This window comes from Phacochoerus africanus, chromosome 4 (assembly GCF_016906955.1).
Source record: "Phacochoerus africanus isolate WHEZ1 chromosome 4, ROS_Pafr_v1, whole genome shotgun sequence".
Classification (NCBI taxonomy): domain Eukaryota; kingdom Metazoa; phylum Chordata; class Mammalia; order Artiodactyla; family Suidae; genus Phacochoerus; species Phacochoerus africanus.
In genome coordinates, this window is record NC_062547.1 from 4,150,865 (window position 1) to 4,174,986 (window position 24,122).

General features: G+C 60.4%; 1 protein-coding gene across 2 annotated transcripts; it reads right to left on the reverse strand.

Annotated features, from left to right (window-relative positions):
• Positions 1-24,118, reverse strand: IGHMBP2 (immunoglobulin mu DNA binding protein 2). 2 transcript variants are annotated; one of them, XM_047775053.1, is made up of 15 exons: positions 23,975-24,118; positions 22,138-22,307; positions 18,483-18,666; positions 18,230-18,327; positions 16,258-16,421; positions 14,923-15,123; positions 13,941-14,088; positions 9,978-10,152; positions 8,732-8,914; positions 8,394-8,512; positions 7,469-7,563; positions 6,473-6,596; positions 5,102-5,947; positions 3,064-3,236; positions 1-1,049 (listed from the first exon to the last, which is right to left on the reverse strand). In XM_047775053.1, exons 1-15 carry the CDS (start codon positions 24,058-24,060, stop codon positions 852-854), a joined length of 2,964 nt encoding a protein of 987 aa, XP_047631009.1. In that variant the 5' UTR covers positions 24,061-24,118; the 3' UTR covers positions 1-851. The 2 variants fall into 2 exon arrangements, with proteins under 2 accessions (XP_047631009.1, XP_047631008.1); XM_047775052.1 differs by having other exon boundaries at positions 16,258-16,484.
• Positions 24,119-24,122: the final 4 nt, after the last annotated feature.

Below are 24,122 nucleotides of genomic sequence, written 5' to 3' on the forward strand. Positions count from 1 at the left end.
TAAGTCATTTAACTTTTAAATAATTTACATCCTTTTGAAACAAAGAAATCCCTGAGGCTAAAACAACACATCCAGGAGAGGTTCTTGGAGGGCTCAGGGTGAGCGTGTCAGCAAAGCGGGCGCCCAGGGCCACCCCTTTGCAGGACTGACAACGGGAACAGCATGGGGACAGGTTGGGCCAGGCCAGGGAGCCCCCGTAAGCCACACTCTGGGGCGACGCCAGACTTGCCGGGAGCAGGCGACGGCCAGGGCTCTGCCTGCTGCCCTGTCCGGTCAGGGTGGGGTGGCTGCAGCCACAGGAGACAGAAAATGACCTCGGTGAAGTCCGGCTCCAGCAGAGGCCGAGCCGCCCGGGGACCCGGGGCAGGCGGGCTCCGAGTGCCTTAGCTGTGCGCCCTCTCACCTGATGGGCGGGCGGCCAGCCGGCCCTGGGCGGTGGGACGTCGCTCTCGCGGAGTCTAAGGCCCAGGCTCATCTCGGAGGCACGGCTCCTCCTGTCCCCGTGGCCGCCCGGGGCTCAGAGGCTGGGGATTCGGTTCTGACCAGGAGGGAAGATGAGACGGGAAACAGTCCGGGCGGGAGTGAGGATGGCACACAGTGCCCCCGGGCCGCCCCCAGCCCTGAGGAGGGGCCGCTGGCCCTGGCGTGGCCTCTCTGCCGCCATCCAGTGCATCAGAGAAGCTTGCCACCGGCAGGCACCTGGCCCCGCGGCTTGGAGGACGGCTTGGGTCTGGCAGCACCCCTGTCGCCAGGAGCAGCCACAGGGAACAGAAAGCAGCTGGGGGAAGCCCACTCGCCCTGCAGCCACATTGCCAACGACGCTGGGCCCGGAGGCGGCGTGGCGCTGGCCCTCACTGCCCCTTCTCCTTCTTCCTGCCCTTCCTCTGGCCGGTCAGCTCCTCCAGCTTCTTGTCCAGCCTCCTCTGCAGCTGCGCCCTCTTGGCTGGGTCCAGGGACCTGTCCTTGGCCCCGCTGCCAGCATAGAGGACTCCTTCCCGGCTGATCCTCTGCCGCGCGTGGGCGCGAGCCCTCTCCCCGCAGCCGTGGACCTGGGGGGACACGAGAGTCAGTGCTGAGCAGGGGGACCGGGCCTGAGTTCTGCCCTCACAGAGCTCAGGGCCACGAGGCCCAGCACCAGCCCGGGGGGTACCCCCCACTCTCCCCGTACAGGACCCCCCACACCCTGGGGGCTGCGGCCGGAGCCTGACGCCCTTCCTGCACCCAGCTCTCGGCTCAGGCCAGACCGTCCTCTGAGCAGGTGCCGGCACAGGGCCGGTTCCCACACCTCCTGACAGTGATGTCATCCTGCTCATGGTGACACCGTGTACACAAGTATGTGGTGTGCACGCGAGCCCAGCAGCCGGGGTTTTTAAGGTGTCAGCGTGCTCTGTGTGCCCCGTGCTGTGCAGGTCACATGACCCTTCCACCAGTGAGCTCACGGGCACGTCCCCAGAGCACAGCCATCGTCTCCTGCGGGCAAGACACTGCTTTCTTTTATGCGACTCCCATGCCAGGCCTGTCTCAGGTGCTGCCTGGCGGGCACTGGCTGCCAAGCATCCACTGCAGGCAGATGGCGCATCCTGCTGCCGCGCCTCAGTGAAACTCCGGTTTAAAGGAGGGAGGAGGGGACGGGGAGGGGAGAAGGCTGGCCCGGCACCTCCCGAGGGCCGACACTACGCCCCCTTGACACGCGTGTTCCTTGATTCTGCCCAGAAACAGACCGAACCCACGGGCTCCTTTCACCATGCCTGTGCTCGCCTTGCCACACAAAACTGGGACCTGAGTTCAGACCCAGCTCGGTCCCAGACAGACAGCTGGAGGGCTCACCCAGCCCGCCGTGCCCCCGCTGCCATCCTCCTGCGGCCCTGGGCTGCCCCCACTGCTCCCGAGACAGACAGGCCGTGTCGTCCCATCCACGCGGCCCAGGCCCCCCCACCCGGCATCACGCAGCACGACAAGCATGAGCCATGCAGTGACGAGAACTGGATAGTCCCCCTTTCCCTTGCCAGCTTCTCAACACCCCAGGGGAGGTCCTTCCAGAACACCGTCCGCCTTCGTAAGAGCTGTGACCGCGGGAGGCTGCGTGACTGCTGAGGGGGGACGTTTTCTTCCCCGGGGTTTTCTGGGTTCAGAGCCGAGCAGAGCCCTGCAGGTGGCAGCCACGACCAGCAGGACTCCACCAGGACAGACGCGGCCCTCCAGGGTGGCGTCACCAAGGGGCGTCACCAGCCCTGCCCGAGAGCCCCACGGCCAGCCCCCATCTGCCCTCAGAGGACGCCCAAGGACCACTCTGGGTCTGCCCGCCCCTCCTGTCATTGACCTATGACCAGTTCAAGGGGCCGTGGCCCTCGCTTTCTCCATCCCCCACCCCAGGGAGACCCCCAGGCCTCTGGCCCATGTCCCTCCAGCCAGTTCATGCTGCCTCCTGGCCTCACTCTCAGAGCCAGGCCTGACCTCCTCTAGGCAGCTCACTGGGCTGCCCTCGGCCCCAGCTGCACACACCGCCCCACCCTACCCTGCCCCACCTGGCATCTGTCAGGTCTCAGCTTGTGGCACTTCCTCCAGGAAGCCCGCTGACAGCCGCCTGGGCAGGACCGACCCCTGCTGCCGCCCCTGGGCCCCGCATCGGCACGCTCAGCACACACTGCTGGACGCTGGTCTCATCAGAGCCCGGCTGGGCCCAGTGCCCCCTCCACCGTCCGGGGCAGAGGAGAGGTCTGCTCTGGGCCCCAAGTCGCCATGCCTGGCAGAGGACGACCCCACCAACGCACGCACGCTCAGGGGTGCATGAAAACACAGCCAGGCAGGGGTGGGCCATAGGCCTCGCCCCCCACCTCCCTGACAAGACCCACCGATGGGTCCCAAGGACACGGGGACACAGCCTTCTCAGCCTGAATCCCCCTGACTTGGTGTAACTCAGTCAACGGGACGCTTGTGCACTGGCGCTCTGACACGGCCACGTGTGAGTCAACTGTGAGCCCTGGGGGCTCGTGCCCAGCTGTGGGTCTGTCTGGAGCGTGTCTGCCCGCATCTGCACCTGCAGGTGGGGCCCGGGCCACGTACCTCGGGCAGGTGGTGGCTGAGGCAGTAGCGGCGGCCGCAGTGCTGGCAGAGCTGGCCCAGGGTCACCACGCTGGCTGGGCACTTCGCGAGGCCACAGGTGTTATCAGCCTTGATGGCGGCTGAGACCAGGGCGTCAAAGTCCTCCTCAGCCGGCAGGTCTATGGCCGTGGGTCCTGGGGAGAAAGGCAGAGACAAAGAGGTCAGACGAGGACTTCCCGCTGAAGGCCGGGGACCGCGGCCGCAGCTGCGCCCCCTCCTGCCCTCGGGGCCACGGCAAGGAAGCAAATGCATGTCCACCCATCCTTCACCGAGCCGACGACCAGTCACGCCAGGCGGGCATGGGCTTCTAGAAGGGGCGGGCAGGACATGGAGTGTGCCTCCAAAGAGTTCACCCTCTTGGTTCCAGAAAAGCGTTTCAACATGAAGATGTCCCTTATCTCATTAACTATCACGACAAAATCCCAAACAACCTACCGCGCCCCCCAGGGAGACGGGCAGGGGAACTAGGGCACGTTCACGCCCAGCGTCAGGAAACTTTAATATCCGTGACCAGGCGCGTGGACCCCTTTTAAGGTCGGAGGAAGACACCAGGAGTGGAAGAGAGACAGTTACGTACACGTGTAACACACCGAAGTGGCAACAGGAAGACGCACAGCAAGTGCAGGGAAGGCCACGCGGCAGGCGACACGCATTAGGTGGGTGAGGAACAGAGGCAGGACCTGCTGGCGCCCCGCCATCCCCCAGTCACTCTCTGTCCTGGGTCCCCCAAGGCAGCTGGCACAGAGGTCACAGTGGCTGACCTGGGCGCGGGGGGCCCGAGTCTCCTCCAGATGCCGCCCAGGGTCTCCCAGAGCCTCCTTCCCCACAAGTGCCTCGTTCTACAGCGGCCACTGCAAACCTAAGCAGGCGCTGCTCTGCCACGATCACCTGTACGTGGGGACGCGCCCCCTACCCTGTGCCCCGTGGTGGGCTGGAAGCTGACAGGGCTCTGCACACACACACAGCCCTGGTGGGCACCGAGGGCCAGCGCTGAGGCCCGGCCATGCCCCCCGGAACAGCACCAGGAGGTGCAGAGACAGCCCGGGAGGTGCCCGCGGCCTCAGACACCCAGCCTCTGGACAGTGGCCAGAGTCCTCAGGAGACGGATGAGACACAGGGACCAGCAAAGGGTGTTCAGGCCCCAACCCTGAAGGGGAAATCTCACACGCACGGGTGCTGGCCACCCGTCCCAGCACACCAAGGCCTGACGGGCAGGGCCTGCCATGGGAGGAGCGGGGGCTCCATCCGGCAGCGCTTTTGTGGGTGGCCTCCAGCGCTTTTGTGGGTGGCTGCACAGGCCCCTGCTTCTCAGCTGCCAGGAGGTCGGCACAGAGCTTAGAGACCGAGCGCATGGGTCATGTCTGAGCCCAAGGGCGGGCGGATCCCGACGGAGCTGCCTGAAGAAGCCCCTAACACCGCCAGCAGTGCCAGAACCCCTGACGTGGGGCCGAGTCCCCCGGGCGCTCCGTCCTAGGTGGCCCTGCCACACGCCTTCTTCCGGCCACGCTCTCCTGGCCCCTGTCCTCGGTGGCGGGAACACGCTCCCAGCACGGTTCAAACCGAGGGAGCATCGCTTTCCCCGTCAGTGTGCCAGCGTCTGCGCTCACCCAGGCGCAGCCCGTGCCCGTGGACACTCACATGCGGGAGGAGAGCGGGGCACACGCCCCCCGGGCACCCCCGCAGGGGCCAGCACCGACCCGTGCTGTTCTCGAGGCCCCTGAGCCCACCCCGGCCGCTCCCCCAGGGCCCTTCCTGCAGCAGGCGCTCCAAGTGCCCCCTACCTGCCGGGCCTGCACGAGGCTCTGGGGACACCGAGGCCACTGTGAGCAGGACAGCCCTCGGGGAGCCCAGACCACACACATTAGAAACAAGGCACAGAACGCAGGCTCTGGGCAGCTGCACCGCCGATTCTGCTCCAGGGTAGGAGGCAGGACTTGAATGGGCCAAGCCCACTGATAAGGGGACACCAGGCCTATGTTCTGCTGAGTCGAAGACTTACCTTTGGCTTCTTTCTTCTTCTTTTCCGGGAACTTCCGCGGCTTGGAGCCCGCAGCCTGTGGCCCCTCCCTGGCCTGCTGCTCCTGCCGGCTCCTCGCCCTCTGTAGTCTCTCGAGGTGCAGCGCCTTCAGGTCCAGCTGGTCCCGGCTGCTCTGCGCCCCGACGGGGGCCTCTGTGTGTGTGGGGCTGGGGGGCTCTGGACAGAGAGGGGCTTTGCTGCCGGCCTCTGCCGGGGGTGGCGGGGCCGCAGGGGCTGGTGGGACCCTCTTGCTCACGGTGATGAAGCGCTCCCTGCCCTCCCCAGCACTGTCGTGCCTCAGCCCGAACTCCTCTGCTATCTGATGGACCCGCAGCCTGTCATGCGAGTTCAGGGAGGCGGGAAACGCCAACTGCGTTTTCTCGCTGGACACAAACTCCACTATCGTGGCCCTCAAGCGATCTGCGCCGTCTCGGCTCCCAGCTCCCCGCGGGCGGCCTCCGCTGAGGCTGGGCTGAGGCGGGGCCTCAGAGTCGGAGGGCGTCCCGCCCGGCTTCTTGCAGCCTGGCCTGGCCCCTGCGGGCTGCCTGCTCCCGGGAGCTCTCCTGGCTGGCGGGGCAGAGCCCCGGGCTTTTGCACCGGCCCGACTGTGGCCCTGGGCGCCCTCGTGGGAGTAGTTTTCGGGGACGAGGTCGTCGAGATACTCAAAGGCCGTGCGCACCTCCCCGTGCTCGGCGAAGTAGGCCACCAGGGTCTTCAGGAAGGCGTGGTTGCTGACGGTGCGGGAATCACAGACCACGGCCACGTGGCGCCGTGCGCGGGTGACGGCGACGTTAATGCGCCGGTCCTCGGCGAGGAAGCCCACCTCGCCTAAGACAAACCAGGATGAGTGGGGAGCAGACAGAGACGAAGAAGCAAGAAGGCAGACACCCCCATCAGCAGCCGTCACCCGAGAGGGACCACTCGGCTCCATCACCTCCCGCAGCCCAGGGGTCCCGGGCGCAGACCCCGCCCAGCACTGCCGCCAGGACGGCTCCTCGGCCTGATCCGAGGAGGTTCAAAGGTGGATGCAGACACCTCCGCCCTCAGCCCAGACCCAGGGGACAGCCCGGGGCCCCGGCTGCGGCCGAGACACCAGGAGAGTGAGGGACGTGGGTCCGTTTCCCACCCAGACTCCACTCGTCCTGCCAGCCGGGGCTCAGGCACCTCCCGGGACCCCTCCCTGCCGTGCGCGCGCCCTGCCGGTTCCCAAGCGGTGACCCCTGGAGCCCTTGTCATGCCCTCTGCCATGAGCCCTCAGAGGGCAGAGACCGCGTGCCACCGCCCAGCACGGCCCTGGCAGCCCCCCAGGCCTCACTTCCGCGCTTCTGGAGGACCCCGCCGGACGCTACGCACCTTTCCGGTTGGATCTGACGAAGGACAGGATCACGGCCTCCTTCTCTCGGCCCTGGAAGCCGTCCACCGACTTAATCTCAAGCTCGGGGTGCCTCTGCGCCAGGCTCTGTCTGAGCAGGTCCACCTGAAACACCAAGCGAAGCCCCCCTGGCGCCCCGGCCCTGGACACCTGCCCTCCATTCTGCTGAGGCCTGGCCCGCGGAGCCGCCAGGGCCCAGGAAGCCCTGCCGGAGCCTCAGGAGTGATGGCTTCGGACAGCCGTCCTTCCCACAGGCCTGCTCATGACAGATGCGGCCGAGGGGACGCCAACACCGACATTCCCCCATTTCCTCGGGCTCATGACAGCCAGCGCCTCCGACGCCGCCATGCAGGGGGCGCTAGACCAAGATGGCAACAGGGCCAACGGGCCTCACGATGCTCTGAAGCAGGTGGCGTTTCCCACCAAAGGAGACGGCTTTGCTCCATAAGCACACGGGCACTAGGAGGGGAAGTGGGAGAAAGCGGGCAGGGTGGGGGAGCGGACATCTGTGGCTTCCGCTGGCCCCCGACCCACATCCTCTCCAGCAGCACGCCGACCTCCCCCAGCCGCCTCCAGGGATGGGTGAGGACCCCCGCCGGCCGCAGCCCCTGAGCCAGGCCAGTGAGACCCACAGCTGAGATCCCCGCGGGAATCGCCACAAGGGCCAGGCTGCTCCCGGGACACCTGTGAAGGGCCATCGGCCAAAACTGCCCGGCTCCCGGGAACAGCCTGAAGTCGAAGCTAGCACAGGGGTCCCGGGCAGCACCCAGACTGGGGCGGGGGATGCTCCTCGAGGGAGACAGACGGACAGACGGACAGAAGCGCGTGCGGATGTCCTCTGAGCCCTGGGCGCTGTCGTGTCGGGGTCAATGCCGCTGTGCAGTTCTGGTCACTACAGCTCATGAGTTACCCTTTCCCTTCAGCCACTCTGGGCTGGAAGGTGACACGACCCACACAGAGAGACGGGGCCCCCGCACCTGCAGGTTGTACGGTGTGATGACGGCAACGTCGCCGGCTGGAACCCCCGCGTCCACCAGGGCCTGCACGTGCAGCCCGACGAGGCGCACTTCACCTGCGGGACGCGAAGGGGTCCTCAGCACGAGGGACACTCTCGGCGCCACCGGGCGCCACCGCCTGGTGTTTGTGCCCTTTTCTGTCCCCTGGGATGGGAGGACCCTAACCATGTGAGGCTGCCCTGGGAGTGACGACCCGAGTGAGGGCTGCGGACTCAGCCCACCGAGTGCAGGACACCCCTTCCGGAAGCGCCCTTTCTCAGTGGAGGTATGGCCGTGCGCCCCCTTTACCGGCGACCCCGTGAGCAAGGCCTCATCCAAGGCCAGGCCAGGCCAGGCGGCACCGGGCCGCCTAATCCAGAACAAGAACAGGAAACGCTGGAGTTCCCATTGTGGCTCAGTGGGTTAGGAACCCAACCAGTATCCATGAGGACACGTGTTCGATCCCTGGCCTCACTCAGTGGGTTAAGGATCTGTCATTGCCGCAAGCTGTGGTGTATGCTGCAGACACAGCTGCGATCTAGTGTTGCTGTGGCTGTGGCGTAGGCCAGTGGCTACAGCTCCAATTTGACCCCTAGCCTAGGAACCTCCATATGCCATGGCTGCAGCTCTAAAAAGCAAAAAAAAAAAAAGAACCAGAGACACTGCCCAGGGCCCACCCTCTCCTGTGAATCGGTGCCATCTCATCTGCCCGTGGAGAACAACAACGGCCTGACCTCCGAGGCCAGTGGCTCAGCCCCCCCCCCCACTCCCAGTGATGCTCACCCCCCCCACCCCCTCCCTTCCCTCGGCTCCCCTCTCAAGTGGGCAACTTGGAGGGGCTTCTCTTTGGAAGAGGAGCTCAGGGTCTGCTCAGATGAGAAGGTGGGCCCCTCCCCAGCCCGCTCACCAGGGTTCCCTTTGGACTGCTCATCCTCCTCTTCCAGTTCAAAGAGCCCGCAACCGGCCGTGTCCACCAGCAGCAGGGGGATGCCTGTCTCCTCGGTGGCAGCCACTCCTGGGAGATCCCTGCACACGGGCGGAGACAGAGCATGCAGGGCCGCAGAGCAGTGCTGGGGTCCGACAAGAGGCCCCACCTCCCGCCCGCCAGCAGTGGCTCTTCCCACAGGCAGCCCGAGGGACCTCTGACCAGGGAAGCCCAAGCCAGCTCTCCAGGGCGAGGCCACCCTGCAGTCCAGAAACCCACCCCCCAGGTCTTTGGGGACAGCAGGGGGCGCTGTCACTCACCGCAGGAGGTGCCCGGCCACGGAAGCGTGGGCTGTGAGCCGCCCGTGGTACAGGGCCTCCGAGGCCCACTGCGAGATGGCCCGATGCATGCGGTACTGCACGGTCAGCATGCGCAGCACCCCCGCGCCGCGCTCCTCAACCAGGCGCTCCATCAGGCTGAGGGCCAGCCCTGCCAGCGCCGCCCTGTGGCCGGGGAGGAACCGGGAAGGGGGCCTGAGTCCCGGGGCCGGGGCAAGGCAATGCCCGGCCCCGCAAGCTCCCCGTCCCCCACTCTGGCCGCAAACAGGACACCTGCGACCAGGGGCCCCACGTGACCAAGGGGACTTGGCAGACGGGGTGAAGCTGAGGGGCAGAGCAGGGGGATGACCCCGGGTGATCCAGGGCCCCCCAGATCACAGGGGCCTCCGAGGAGGGAGGCAGGAGGTCAGGGTTGGAAAGGAGCTGGGTCTGGGCCCCAAGGTCAGGAGTGGGGGCTGCAGAAGCCGGGAAAGGCGGGGAGCGGGTTCTGCCGCGGCCCCCAGAAGGAACCGGCCCCGCCCACGCCTGGACCTCCACCCCCGAGACTGCAAACTGGCTTCAGCCTTACAGGACTCTGCGGGCAGAGACCCTGGTAACTGGCCACGGCAGCGACAGAACCCGCCGTGATTATTTTACAAGGTCCACGGGCTCTAGCCATGAGGGGCCCCTGCCAACGGCGGTGGCGGCAGCGGCGGCGCTGGTTCACTGAGTGCTTCCTACAAGCCAGGCGCTGAGCCAGACACCCTACACCAACAAACCTGCTCAGGCCTCACCAAACCCGAGGCGGACACGGCCAGGCCTCCCACGGCCCGCCCAAGAACAGTGACACCCAGGGAGGCTGCCCAGGCCGCCCGGAGGTGGAGCACCAACACGGACACCCTCCAGGCGCCCTCCTGTAAGCGGCCAGCACCTCCCGGGCTGCCTCCCAGATGAAGACCAAAGCAGTGCCGAGGACCCAGGGGTGGAGGGGCTGCAGACCCAGGGAGCCCCAGCACGACCCCCGCCATGTTCTCCCCCAGATCACCCCACTTTCTCCAGGGGTGCAATCCAGCCCCGGGGCACGCTGTCCACACACAGGCTTTCTGGGGGACAAAGCCATCGGGCCTCCTCGGCCGGGCTTCCTACACTTCCGGGGCCTCTGGGTGAGCCTGGGGCTTTGGGCTGGACGTCCGGGGAGAGATGGGGGGCGGGAGGGGGGGGGTGGCAGTGGGTGGCAGCGGGGTCTTACTTGTGCGAGATGATGGTGGGGGGCAGCTGTTTGTGGTCCCCGGCCAGGATGCACTTCCTGGCCTTCAGCAGCGGGACCCAGCAGCTGGCTTCCAGGGCCTGGGCACACTCGTCAATGACCACCACGTCAAAGTGGCCGTCGGGCAGCAGCTTCAGGGGCCCGTCCGAAGAGGCACCTGGTCGCAAGGGGAAGCGTGAGCCCTTCCAGAGACACTGGCTGTGTCGCACCAGTAGACACGAGAGACGAGCCACTGTCCCGTCTAGTCCTGCCCTCGGGCTGTGCCCACTGCGTCTGCATCCTGGACTCCACGGGGGAACGACATTCGAGAACTCACAGTTCCACCCGCTTGCGTTTAAGTGCAAGGGGTCTGTGTCCCCGTCACGGGCCACTCAGATGTCTCCATCACCAAAATCAGTCACCTCTCGGGGCTAGGACCCCAAATCCTTGGAAGGTGGGCATATGTCTAGATGTTACTTCTGCACTGTTTTTCTGAATTTAGAATTTAATGAATTTCCTCCTCAGGTGTTTTCTTGGACACATAGAACAATGAACTGCTGAGCATTCCCCCAGGGAACCCCCTGCATCTGACAAAACCACTGCGGTTCCTCCTTCCCGGAACACACAGCCACCCAGAAGAACGCGGTCCAGTCTGAGCGAGACCTGGGCGCCCCCTCAACACCCACAAACAGCAGGGGCCTTGGGCAGGCCACCGCCCCCCCCCGCCCCACTCCTCGGCTACAAACATGGGCAACGCCTGGACCTCCCGGGCCTGGTGTGATAACCGCACGCTGACACAGCACCTGTGGGTCCAGCAGCACGTTGCTTCAGGACGAGGGTAAAAGTGCCGTCTGCACACCAGGAAACACCTAAGTGCCAGCTACAAGGCGGCACTGGGGTTTTTTTCTTGCTTTTTAGGGCCACACATGCAGCATATGGAGGTTGCCAGGCTAGGGGTCGAATTGGAGCTGCAGCTGCCAGTCTACGCCACAGCCACCCCCACATGGGATCTGAGCCACATCTGCGACCTACGCCACAGCTCACGGCAACTGGAATTCCAAGAAGACAGGGCTTAATAAATCCTATATGTGTTAGTTCTTGCCTTTTTCCCAATTAATCACACTAAGATACATATACATACAGTATATATACATGCGCACATGTGTATGTAGATACACACGTGTGTAATACATGTGCACATATGCACATGCTCACATTACAATCTGTGTATAAATATAAGATACTAAATTATGACTAAGACCTATATCTTGCTAAGTTTCCTGAGCCTGACTTTTCAGAGATGGCCGGAGAGTGTCTGTAAGAGGCAGACCTTAGACCAGGCTTTGGATGACGAAGAGGTGTGTTCAGACCACGGAAGCGACTCGCGGGGCACTGGAAACCCTCGCAGGGATCTCATTCTGGCTTCCCAGGCCAGCGGGAGGGGCCTCACGGCCCCCGTGCGGACCGTGCGGGAGGGGTGGGGTGGGGCCGTGAGTCCCGGCAAGAGCTGTATTTAAAGGCGGCCGGCGAAGGGTGTCAGCAGACAGGGCAGGGTAAGGACCTCTGAGAATCCTCTGCACCTCCACAGCCACGAGGACTTCGGCAAAACCGTCCAAACCGACTTTTTCAAAACTCTAGAGACTAACCAAAGGCCTGCAACAACCCAGGTGAACCTACTCCCCAAAATGGCTAAATCTGGGCAGGAAAAGCAGGCTTGGAGGTGTTCCCACATACCAGCACTGCTCCCCGCTCCCCGGAGGCCCTGAAACCCAGGGCCTGCCGTCACAGCAAGAACCAGCACCTGCCCCGCTAGGGACAGAACTCCTCGGAAGCCCTGTCCCCAGAGAACGTCACAGTCACACCTGCCTGCCGGTTCCCTGGCAGGTGTCCCACCTGCAAGCCGGTGCCACCTGCAAGCCCATCCCACCTGCGAGGGCCTGGCTCGGGGCTTGCCCAGTGCAACAGCCCTTTCCCCACTGGTACTAGTGGAAAACAGCCAGAGGCCACAGATGCACGCCACGCTCTCGAGGCCGTGGATAAGAGCTGGAACAAACCAGAGGGACCAAAAGCTTGAAAGGAAAAGCTGGGGAATGAGACGCCCCTGGGGCCTTGAAAGCTCTGATCCGTGGCCGAGAATCCAGAGGCCACACTCCCGTAAACCCGAGGAAGCCCTGGACACTCACCCCACTCACCTTTCCAGGCTCTGTGCCAGATGGAAGAGAAGGCTGAGATGCAAGCCACCTGGCTGAGCACCCAAAGCATGCCCCAGCACACAGAGCGGCCCGCGACAAAGACTGGGAGACCCACCAGTCCAGGGACCACAAGGCCTCTGTCCAATCATTGCCTGACCTCGAAGCTAACTGGGCAGGGCTGCAGGCTTCCCAGACGCAGCGCCGAAAATCACTGCACAAACAACAAGGAGCAGCAACAAACCCTGGGAGAGAGAGAACCTGACCTCCAGCGTCTCCACACGTTCTTTAAAATATTCACTTTCCCGGGGTTCCCACCGTGGCTCAGCAAGTAACAAACCCGACTAAGGATCCACGAGGACATGGGTTTGATCCCTGGCCATGCTCAATGAGTTAAGGATCCGGCGTTGCTGTGGCTGTGGTGCAGGCCAGCAGCTGTAGCTCGGATTCAACCCCTAGCCTGGGAACCTCCATATGCCGAGGGTGTGGCCCTAAAAAGCAAAAAAGAAAGAGAGAAAGAAATGATAAAAAGATACCTGGAAAATCCCCAAATGTTTGGAAAAAAATAACACACCCCTAAGCCATCCTGGGTTAAGAGAGAGATGAAAAGGGAACGAGGCCGTATTTCACAGCGAATGAAAACGAAAGCTCAGCACGTCCAAACCAGCCAGACGCCACAAAAGCGGCACAGGGGAAACACCCAGCACTAAACACCAATGGCATAAAGACCACACAGCTCCAACCAAAATAAATCAGTGACCTCAGCTCCCACCTTAGAAAAAGAAACTGGGGAGTTCCCGCTGTGGCTCAGTGGTTAACGAATCCGACCAGGAACCATGAGGTGACAGGTTCAATCCCTGGCCTTGCTCAGTGGGTTAAGAATCTGGCGTTGCCACGAGCTGTGGTGTAGGTCGCAGACGCAGCTCGGATCCCGCGCTGCTGTGGCTCTGGTGTTAGACAGGTGCCTATAGCTCTGATTCGACCCCTAGCCTGGGAATTTCCATATGCAGAGGGTGTGGCCCTAAAAAGACCAAAAAAAAAAGAAACTGGAAACCAAATTAAACCCAAATGAACAGAAAGAGGAAAATTAACAGGAACCAAGGTCAACATCAATAAAAAAGAAAACAGACAAATAGCAGAGAAAACCAGCAAAAACAAAAGCTGGTTCTCTGAGGAGATCAATGAAAGTAACAAACCTCCTTCCAGAAGACCAGAAAAAAAAGGGTTTACAAGTTACCAATATCAGGGACAATAGAGGTGACCCTGTTACAGATGCCCTAAATATTTTTTATAATAAGAAGAGAATATTATGAACACCTTTATGCCTCTCAATTTAACAACTTAGATGAAATGAACACGTTCCTTGAACGACATAAACTCACTCAAGAAGAGACAAGAGGACGAGCTCCCTGGTGGCTCAGCAGGTTAAGGACCCAGTGTTATCACTGTTGTGGCTCTGGTCACGGCTGTGGCGCAGGTTTGATCCCTGGCCCAAGAACTTCCGCATGCCCCAGGTGCAGCCAGAAACAAGCAGGAGATGGGGAGACGAGGGAGGAGGAGGAGGAGGCGGAGATGAGCTGGGCATCCTACATCAAGTAAAGAAACTGAACTTGCAGTCGGGAGCCTCCCTGGAGTTAGAAAACGCCAGGCCCAGAAGGGCGTCACTGGTGGGTTCTCCCCAGCTGGAAAGACAACTCTACGCAGCTCTTCCAGAAGCGCGGAGGGCAGCCCCCCAGCCCTCGGTGCGGCCAGAGGAGGGGAGGCCCAGCGCCCTCACCTGCGTTTGTGGCGAGGACCACGCGGGCCGCCGTGAGGCTCTCGAGCATGGCCGCTTCCTCCCTCTCCTTCAGTTCCTTCCTCAGCAGCTTGATTTCATCTCGAAAATGACTCTTCTCTCTTTTATCCTGGGTCTTTTCGGTTTTCCCCTAGAAAGAAGAGCAGAGAAAACGCAACTGACTCGATTCTGTGCTCACTTAGCTCCTTTCAGCTCACAGAGCGCTTCCGTCACGGTCAGCTGGTCCACTTCCATCAGTCCCTTAGAGGCACTGAAAAGTCAAAAGCCCTTCTTGAAGGGGCAACAGATCCACACAGATGACGCCCTGAGTGGCTTTAGAGCCCCTGTCTCCTGCGCAGGGAGAGGAAGCGTACGTCCTCAGGGAACCACCAACTCAGCCGAGACCAGAGGCGGCAGCCCAGCCCCGCCCTGCCCAGTCACCGGACACCCTCTTGGGGCAGAAGAGCACCTGCTCCCGCCGGGACTGGGGTTTTAGCAACTTCTACAAAACCAGGCTGGGTTTCTCCCACTATTCCACCTTTGCCAAAAGATTAAAATATTTTCTTCAGCCCCGAAATGTCTGCCTAGACTCTGACTTCCCTCCATGCTCAAAGACATGTGACCCTTCCTTACTTGTGGTTTTTGCTTGAGAGAGACTGCAGATCAGAAAACCAGACACAGGCGTTCCCACGGTGGCGCAGTGGTATCAAGCCCAACTAGCATCCGTGAGGACACAGTTCCATCCCTGCCCTTGCTCAGGGGGTTAAGGATCTGATGCTGCCGTGAGCTGTGGTGTCGGTCCCACACACAGCTCGGATCTGGCGTGGCGGTGGCCGTGGCGTCGGCCGGCAGCTGCAGCTCTGACTCAACCCCTAGCCTGGGAACTTCCATAGGCCGTGGGTGTGGTCCTAAAAGGACAAAAGGCGAAAAAAGAGAAAACCCAGAAAACCACAGGCAGAGCGGACGCCAGCCGAGAGCCACTCACGAGGACCTGGTCGATGTCCCTCCGGATGTCCGCCACGACCCGGGCGCTGTCACTCCGCGCCAGGACCGCGTCCAGGGAGTGCTGCTGGATGGACTCCAGGAGCCGGGCTGGATGCCCCAGGCGCACGATCCTCTGCTTCCACTGGGCCAGACGCTCCACCAGGTTGTCCACGGCGATGTTGGAGGGTGCGCAGCACAGGACCTGGGGAGGCACGGCTCTGACTGGTTGAGAAGTGATTTTCATGAAATCACTTAAGCTGATGTTAAAGCGAAAAGCAAGTCTCAAAGAAAGGAGGGCAGGCGCTCCCGCTGTGGCGCATGGGCCTGGCAGTGTCGCTGCAGCGACGGAAGGCAGACTCGATCCCCGTGTCGCCACAGCTCAGTATGGGTCACAGTGGAGGCTGCAATCTGATCCCTGGCCTGGGAACTCCACACACCGAGGGGAGGGCAAAAAAAAAAAAAAAAAAAAATGCGAGTTCCCATGGTGGCTCAGGGGTTAGCGAATCTGACTAGGAACCATGAGGCTGCGGGTTTGATCCCTGGCCTCGCTCAGTGGGTTAAGGATGTGGCGTTGCCATGAGCTGTGGTGTAGGTTGCAGACGTGGCTCAGATCCCACGTTGCCATGGCTGCGGTGTAGGCCGGCAGCTACAGCTCCGATTGGACCCCTAGCCTGGGAACCTCCATATGGTGCAGGTGCAGCCCCCCCAAAAAATAAGTGAGTAGTAATATGTGATATTCTGTTCCCCATCTCAGAGACTAGTAACTGCAGTCTGCACAACTAACCTGATCCTCTGGGTTTTTTTGTCTTTGTCTTTTTTTTTCAGGCCTGCACCCTCAGCATATGGAGGTTCCCAGGCTAGGGGTTGAATCGGAGCTGCAGCTGCTGGCCTGCACCACAGCCACGGCAACTCAGGATCCGAGCTGCGTCTGCAACCTACACCACATCTCATAGCAACACCAGATCCTTAACCCACGGAGCGAGGCCAGGGATGGAACCTGCGTCCTCATGGATGCTGGTCAGATTCATTTCTGAGCCACGACAGGAACGCCCAGACCCTTGGGTTAACTGAAGCTCACCCCTCTCCCTCAACCGGCCACAGGGCCTCCTCCTGAAATGCATGGCAGGCCCTGGTTGCCTGCACACATGACAGGACCTGCACACAGAGCACGGGTGCCAAGCAGGTGTTACTGGTGGACAGTGACCCAGCCCAGCGCTCGGTCAGTAAGTGCTTGGGGACGCCAACCAAGCTCAGTGCAGGCTGGGGCCCCTGAGCGCCTGAGAATGTGGCAAAGCCTGGTGACGGGTGCCGGGGGGACACAGTGCCCACTGCCCACCTTGGAGCCCTGTTTCACAGCTTGCAGAATGATTTCGACCACGGTGGTGGTTTTCCCAGTGCCAGGAGGCCCGTGGATGATGGCGAGTTCCTTCTGGGACAGCGCGAACAGGACCGCTTCCCTCTGGGAGGCGTCCAGGGCGGTGTTGTAGAAGATCAGCGGGGCTGCGGGACAGGCGACAGTTAGGCTCCAGCTCCCAGGCGCCCAGCCGCCCCCTCGCACCTGTGCTGATAGAAAGAAACAGGAGATGTCACAGGCGAACACTGGCCCTCCCCCGGGTCAGCCCGTCCGCACAGGACCACAGTCTGCTCGGCTCTCAAAAGACATCGCCAGGAACGGAATCTGCGGCCGGGCCCCCGCCCCACACTCGGGCCCCGTGGCTCCCTGCTACACTGCCCCAGAGCCAAACGGGCTCGCAGTCAACTCGCGCGCCAGAATACCCGACTTCCGTGAGGTTAATGTCTCTCGGAACGAACTCGTTCCTCCCACAGTATCCCTTTCCGAGTGAGGGCCCGTAAGTGACAAAAACAAACGACAGAAAAGAACTGCCAGCAGACCCAGGACTGCACCTCTGCCCCGACTCACCCCCGTCAAGGCAAGCATCTGCTCCGTGCACTCTGCGCTCTGCGGGCAGGGCCGCCGCGCCCAGCTCCGTCCACAGCCTCCGGCACACGGCGCCGCGGCAGGGACGGGCACGCGCTTACAGGCACCTGTGCCAACCTGGTCGTGCAGGAGGGGCCCAGGCTTGGAAAGAGCCAGGGAGCAGAGGCCCCGAGTCCGTCCCCGCCACGTGCCTCCTCCCCGAGATGCGGCCACGGCCAGGGCGCAGCACGTTCCTCACATTCACAGCAGCCTCGCCGACCGTATTTGGCAGAAATAAAATGTGGCTGAAAGGTGAGTGCTTGCGGCATCTGAGAAAGTGCACGGCCACCCGAGCTTAGAGCCAACGCACCAGCACAGGGGTGACATGAAAGCGTGTGGGATGGCCTTAGTTTTAGAAGGACGGAGCGGTGCTGTAAAAACAAAGGCCGGCATCTAGAGAAGGAAGGTTCAAGACGCACAGCTGCTCCGACACGATAGACGCCTCTCAAAATGAGCTTCTCCAAAACACTGAAGGAGGCGAGAAAATACACAGATCCCCGTGAGAGAAAAGAACAGGGTGTGGGTGTGTGGGTGTGTGTGCGTGCGGGGGTAAAGGACACACACAGTTCTATGTGGGTGTGGAAAAACTAGAACACGCCCACATATCATAGAGACAAACTCTATGCGGCAGGTTTTGGAGGCATTTCTTACCCTCGTTGACACACTGTTTTTTCCAAAGGTCCTGCGACTAACCCAGATCACTCTTACAATTAAAAATTAGCTGCCCCTGGAGTTCCCTTTGTGGTGCAGTGGAAATGAATCTGACTAGTAACCGCAAGGATTCGGGTTCAATCCCTGGCCTTGCTCGGTGGGTCGGGGATGTACTGTTGCCGTGAGCTGCAGTGTAGGTGGCAGATGCGGCTCAGATCCTGCGTTGCTGTGGCTGTGGTGGGGGCCAGCAGCTGCAGCTCTGATTTGACTCCTAGCCTGGGAACCTCCATATGCTGCGGGCACGGCCCTAAATCCCCCCCCTCCCCAAAAAAGCTGCCTCTGATCTGAAGGATACTGAGAAAATAATCAAGTGCATGTAGAACGGAGACTTTTCAACCAAACAAATAATTCTACAGAGCATAAAGGATGATCAGCTATTGTTTTCACAGGGCACTGAGCTAGAAGAAATATCCTTACACTTCGCGATAAAATACTTAGGTACATTAGAAAGAGTATTATTTTGGAAAAAATAGCATGAGCTACTCCTTCTTCGAAGAGGGCGCGAAGGCAGATTTCTTCCCACTGCACATTCTCAAACTCTTGAGCTACGGCCGGGCACAGGGTTCTCCACACTCCCCGTGGTGAGTTCACCGGGAAGAGGAGACTCGTGCGCGCTTACGGATGTCACTGGCAGGACCGGGGGCCGACGCGCCGAAGAGGACCTCGATGAGCGCGCTCGCGGGGCCGGAGTGATACTTCTGCAGGGTGGTCAGCGCCCTGCCGAGGCACGAAACCGAAATTAGGGGCCTCGTGAACACCCGCCCGGACCCAGCGCCCGTGCCCCCGGGAGGGGCCCTGGGCGGAGTCCGGCCGGCGGCCCGGCCCTCTCCTGCCCGCAGGAGGGGCTGTGAGCGCCAGGCCCGCACACTCACTTTCTCAGTCGCTTGTAAGTGACATCATTGGCAAGTTTTAAGAGTCGGTAGGAACGCTCTCGGTCCAAACTCAACTGGAAATCCTGGGACGCGTCCAAGGCCACCGTGACCAGCTTCTGGGTGACGCGGGTCAGGACCCCCGTGGCCAGCTGACTGTCCTCGTCATACAGGCCCACGATGTCGCCTGCAGAAACAGCGCCCAGGGACGTAAACACGCAACAGCGTTAAACGTGAATGACTTCACATAACAAAGGCCAGCATCTTTCCAACATCCCATCTGCTACTTTCAGAAAGGAAAGCAGTAGCACCGATTTCAAAACACGGGGGAGCTGCATCTGCAACATGAAAAAGTTCCCAGGCCAGGATCAAACCCACACCATAGCAGTGACCTGAGCCACAACAGTGACAACGCCAGATCCTGAACCAACAGCCCACCAGGGAACTGCGGAGGAAAATAATTTCATATTTTTAACTAACATCATATATGACACTTTACGGGAGATGAACGAACTGCTTAAAACAAACAGGACAGCGTTCGTGCTGTCTGTGCCAGGTGCTGTTAAGCACTGGTCTGTATTAGGAACGAAATGCTGCCCGCTGTGGGGAAGGAAAGGAACTAATACAAAACCCACTGCAGCGCCCAGGATGGGAGGGGATGAAGCACGTAGCGGGTAGGAGGGACAAGGTGCCATTTCTTTCTTTTTTAATTTAATTTTTTTTTTTTGTATTTTTGTTGTTGTTGCTGTTGTCTTTTAAGGCTGCACCTGCGACATATGGAAGTTTCCAGGCTAGAGGTCAAACTGGAGCTACAGCTGCCAGCCTACACCACAGCCACAGCCACAGCCACAGCAGTGCTGGATCTGAGCTGCATCTGAGCTGCATCTGCGACCTACACCACAGCCCACAGCAACGCCAGACCCTTAACACACTGAGCAAGGCCAGGGATCAAACCTGCATCCTCATGGACACCATCGGGTTCATTGCCACAGAGCCACAACGGGAACTTCCGAGGTGCCATTTCAGAGCAGGTGGGAAGGACCTCTGGGGGTGACAGGTGAGCAGGGTGGGCTCTGAATGAAGTGAGGGCACAAGCCCATTCAGGGAGGACTTTCCAGGCAGAGACAGAGCACTGAGGGAGGAGGGACAGCAGGGGGTCTCCCCGCTCGGGGGCCTCCAGTTCCTGGGATACAGCTGGGGGGTGATTCACCCACCACCAGGCGAGCCTGAGGGGCTTCCCGACACCAGGACGGAGCATACAACCCACCCGAGTGTGTAAAGGCTTCACATGCCCCCTGCCAGCAACAGGCTCGGGGCTGCGCGGGGACCAGTCAGAGCCCCCGGGACACAGTGGGACTTTTGCTTGGAGGCCCCGCACTTTCCAGCTGGAGAGGACACAGGAGCTGGAGCTGCTGCCACGTGGCACCTGAGAAGGAAGCCAACCCAGGAGAGGGCAGGGTCAAGGCACAGACAGAGACCAGTCGGGTGCCACCTCCAATCACACAGCCATGCGCCCTTCCCGTCCTGGCCAGCATGGCCTGGGGTTTCTGCCACCTAAACGCAGACAATCCCAACCAAACAAGAATCCACATGGAGATGCAGCCGGGGCCACCCACATACACGCCGAGATGCAGCTGGGGCTGCCCACATACTTGCGACCCATTTATTCCGAGTCAAAGTAGGTGCCGCATGTAACCAAGGCACCAGGCAGGGTGTCAGGCCACCGAGCTAACAGCTCATCCTGAATGTTTTCTGTCTCCCTCCCCAGCTCTTCAAGACAACGAGCAGAGGCAGCCCTGCTCCCGGGGGGCCTGGGTAAGCTGAGCACAAAGGACCCCGTTCTGACCGCGACCTCCCCACCCGCTGCCCTGAGCAGGACCCCACATTTCACAATTTACATCTCCAAGCTACTGAGCCCCAAAACTGCTCCTCGGGACATGCAAAACTGACCACTCCACCTACGCTGGACCAGTAGCTAGAGCAACACATCAAATTTTCAGCTCCATCCTTTTCCGCATAAACACTGCCTTCCTCTAACTTCCTATTTATCAACTAGTCGTTAACCTGTCCCAGCATTCACTCCACAACTCTTACGAAATGGATATAATATTTTTCCTTTGGTTTTCAGAGTTTACAAGCGCCCTGCACGTACTTTCAGTCCTGCCCTTTCGATCCTGATAGCAAGGCGGAAAGACAGGGCTATAACCCCGAGGCCCAGTCTGCAGAGGACTAGCTACTAACTCTCGGCCACTGAGCAGCAAAGAGGAAGATCTGACTCCAACCAGCAGCTTCCCCTCCTCCCATGTGCCTCCAAATCCAGGCAGTATTCCTACAACGGCGGGGCCAGAGCCTAGAAATCGGAATACGAAGTCAACAAACTGTCACCACCAGGACAAGACAGAGAGACTTCCGGTGAAAGCACGGTGTCTGGCGGGGCTGCTCTTTCCAGGCTTGCTGGTCTGATGGAAAACACACGCCCAGGGGTGTGCGCTCAAGATGCTGCTTCTGGAGTTCCCGTCGTGGCGCAGTGGTTAACGAATCCGACTAGGAACCATGAGGTTGCGGGTTCGGTCCCTGCCCTTGCTCAGTGGGTTAACGATCCAGCGTTGCTGTGAGCTGTGGTGTAGGTTGCAGACGCGGCTCGGATCCCACATTGCTGTGGCTCTGGCGTAGGCCGGTGGCTCCAGCTCCAATTGACCCCTAGCCTGGGAACCTCCATATGCCTCAGGAGCGGCCCAAGAAATAGCTAAAAAGACAAAAAATAAAAAATAAAAAAATAATAAAAAAGGGATAAAAAAATTAAAAAAAAAAAAAAAGATGCTTCTTCTGGAGTTCCCGTCGTGGCTCAGCAGGTTAAGAACCTGACCAGGATCCGTGAGGACGCAGGTCTGACCCCTGGCCTTGATCAACGGGTTAAGGATCTGGCATTGCTGTGGCTGTGGTGTAGGTTGCAGACGCGGCTTGGATCTGGCGTGGCTGTGGCTGTGGCGTAGGCCAGTGGCTGCAGCTCCAATTAGACCCCTAGTCTGGGAACCTCCATATGCTGCAGGTGTGGCCCTAAAAAGACAAAAAAAAAAAAGCTTCTTCTAAATGCCCCCCCCTTCCCAGCAGGGTTGCCACAAGTGTAGCCCAGGTACACGTGGCACCAGGACGGTCTGGGAACACACGCCTACACACACCGACCCATCGGACCAGGGCTTGTTCAAGAGGAGCACATTAGGCACGTGTGACTTGACATTTCACATGTGCAGCCAGCAGCACAGTCAGAACGGAAAAGCAATGGGCGAAGTGATTTCAGCAATGTTCTCCTTAGGCCAATATATGAAAATATTATCATTTTAAGACGGCAGTCAAAGAAATTACTCTTGACATTCTAAGTTTTTTGTACAGAATCTTCAAAGTCTGGGTTGTATTTGACATGTGCAGCAACACTGAGCCATATTTCAAGCGTCCAATAACCCCACGTGGCTGGTGGCTGCCAGTCTGAACAGCGCTGGTCTAGACAACAAAAAGCCTCCTAACTGCCAAATTTCTAGGCAGGAGCCCTCCAACGAATGCAAGGCTTTATCCGCCACCTGGTCACGTGTGACGCAGGCCTTACAACTCACATCTGAAGACAGCAGCAGTCAGTGAAGGCCTAGGTTGAAAGCGCACAGACCTGACGTAAAGCTGTTACTGGGAAGCACAGCTGCCGACGCGCACCTCCTGGGCTCGAAGGTGACCAGCAGCCGCCCGTAGAGCCCGGTCCGCTGGCTGGAGACCTGCAGCTTCAGCAAACAGACGCCTCGGCTCTGGAGCTCTTTCAGAGAGACGTTTTCCTGCCAGGACCTAGGAGACACCCGATGCTGAAACATCAGTATTTATACGCTATTTTACTTCCAACCATGCAGAAGGAACAGAGGGTGGTCTGTGCATGGGCACCAAATATGACCAGGAAGATGCCAAACCCACCCCCCTCACACCTGCTCCTCCTACAGCCCTTCTCCCAGTGTCCCCAGACAGAACCTTGGCTCACCGTCTCTCCTCTCACTCCCCAAATCCCGGGTCCTGCGTGTCCCAGAGTCCGACCAGGCCTCTGATTTGTATCCTGAATCCTCCTCTGTCTCCCACCATCACCGCCACAGCCCTGGTGCAAGCCTACCTCACTGACCATCTGGACTAAACTGAGCCTAACTGTCTCACCTCTCAGTTCTCCCCAGCCGGTCACCAGTGAGTACCATCCAAGGGAGCCTCCGAAAATGCAAATCTCTTTACCTCCCTGACCTGCTTAAGGGCCCGGAGGCCCATCCTCCGCACAAGAACAGAACAGGAGCTTCTCCGCAAGACCCTTCGCCATCTGAGCCCGTCCATCTTCCCGCGGCACTTACTCTGCACCCGTGACTGTCCTGAGCACTCGACTTTCAGGGCACGGAACTCCCACCTCACTGTTCTGCTCTGCTGTGAGGACCACCTCATTTTGCGCATGAGACACCGAAACCTGCAAAGTCACTCGGCCCAAACCGATGGAGCCGGGATCCCTCTGAGGCCGACAGGACTGCAAACACTCCTCACCCTCAAGATCGAAAAGCTCTAAAAGGAACCCTGTCCACTTGTGCGGTGCAAGATTCGAAATCTGGAATCAGCCTGCCTGAACCTCAAATCCTGGCTCTTCCTGTGTTCTCCTGGGCAAATGACTCAACCTCTCTGTCTCAGCCTCCTTCGACATAAAACAGGAATCATGGGAATCTACTGCGCAGAGTTGACATGAGGTTTCAAGTCCGTCCGGTGCTTTTACAGCCCTCGGTAAAGTTCCAGTCCTACAGAAACAAGCCCAGCTCTCTCACAGCTCCCTCCCTGGCCTGCAGGGCTGCCCGCTCTCCCCACATCTCTTGCAGGAATCTCCTCCCCTGCTTCCACTGTAACCCCTATTTCTCTGCAGGCCATGCTCAGAGAGCACCTCCTCCAGGAAGCCGACCCCGAACTAAAGCTCCCCAGGGGCAGCTGTTCTTCCTCCCGCCCTCGATGAGCCCATCCCCTGCACACACAGCGCCAGCATGTGTCACGCTGGAAGGGAACTGTTTACGCTCCCATCTGCGCCTTCCGCTCATCCCCTGCCTCCAGGTGACCATACCAATGTCTCCATCTCGCCCTGGGCCTGGCACAGAGAAGACAATTCCCTGTTTACAGAGAAGACAATTAAGGAAGAGGGCTGAGAACACGCTGGGGAAGAAAGTGGGGAGAGAGGCCCGGCCTCCGAGGCAAAGTTCAGTGAGGGTGTCAGGTGGAGAACAAACGCTTTCTAAGGGTCCCCCAGACGGAACGGGCTGCCCCGGGGGGTGAAGAGGCTTCCACCCCGGAGGCGGCCGAGCCCCTTCGCAGCCGCGGTCGGGGTTCCAGGGATCCAGAGAGCAAATCCCGGCCAGGCCGAGCCTCCGGAGGCTCAGCCCGGGGTCGGAGCGAGGCGGGGATGGGGGAACCTACGGACCGACTCCGAGAAGCCCAGGCCGCGGCCGTACCTGCGCTCCTCGACCTCCGCGCTTCTCTCGAGCTCCAGCAGGTCCAACTGCTTGGTCACGAAGCTCTCCACCGCCGCCGAGGCCATGGCGCCGCCTGGCCCGGGCCGAAGCCGACGAGGTACAGCTGTTGCGCGGGGCGGTGCTTCCG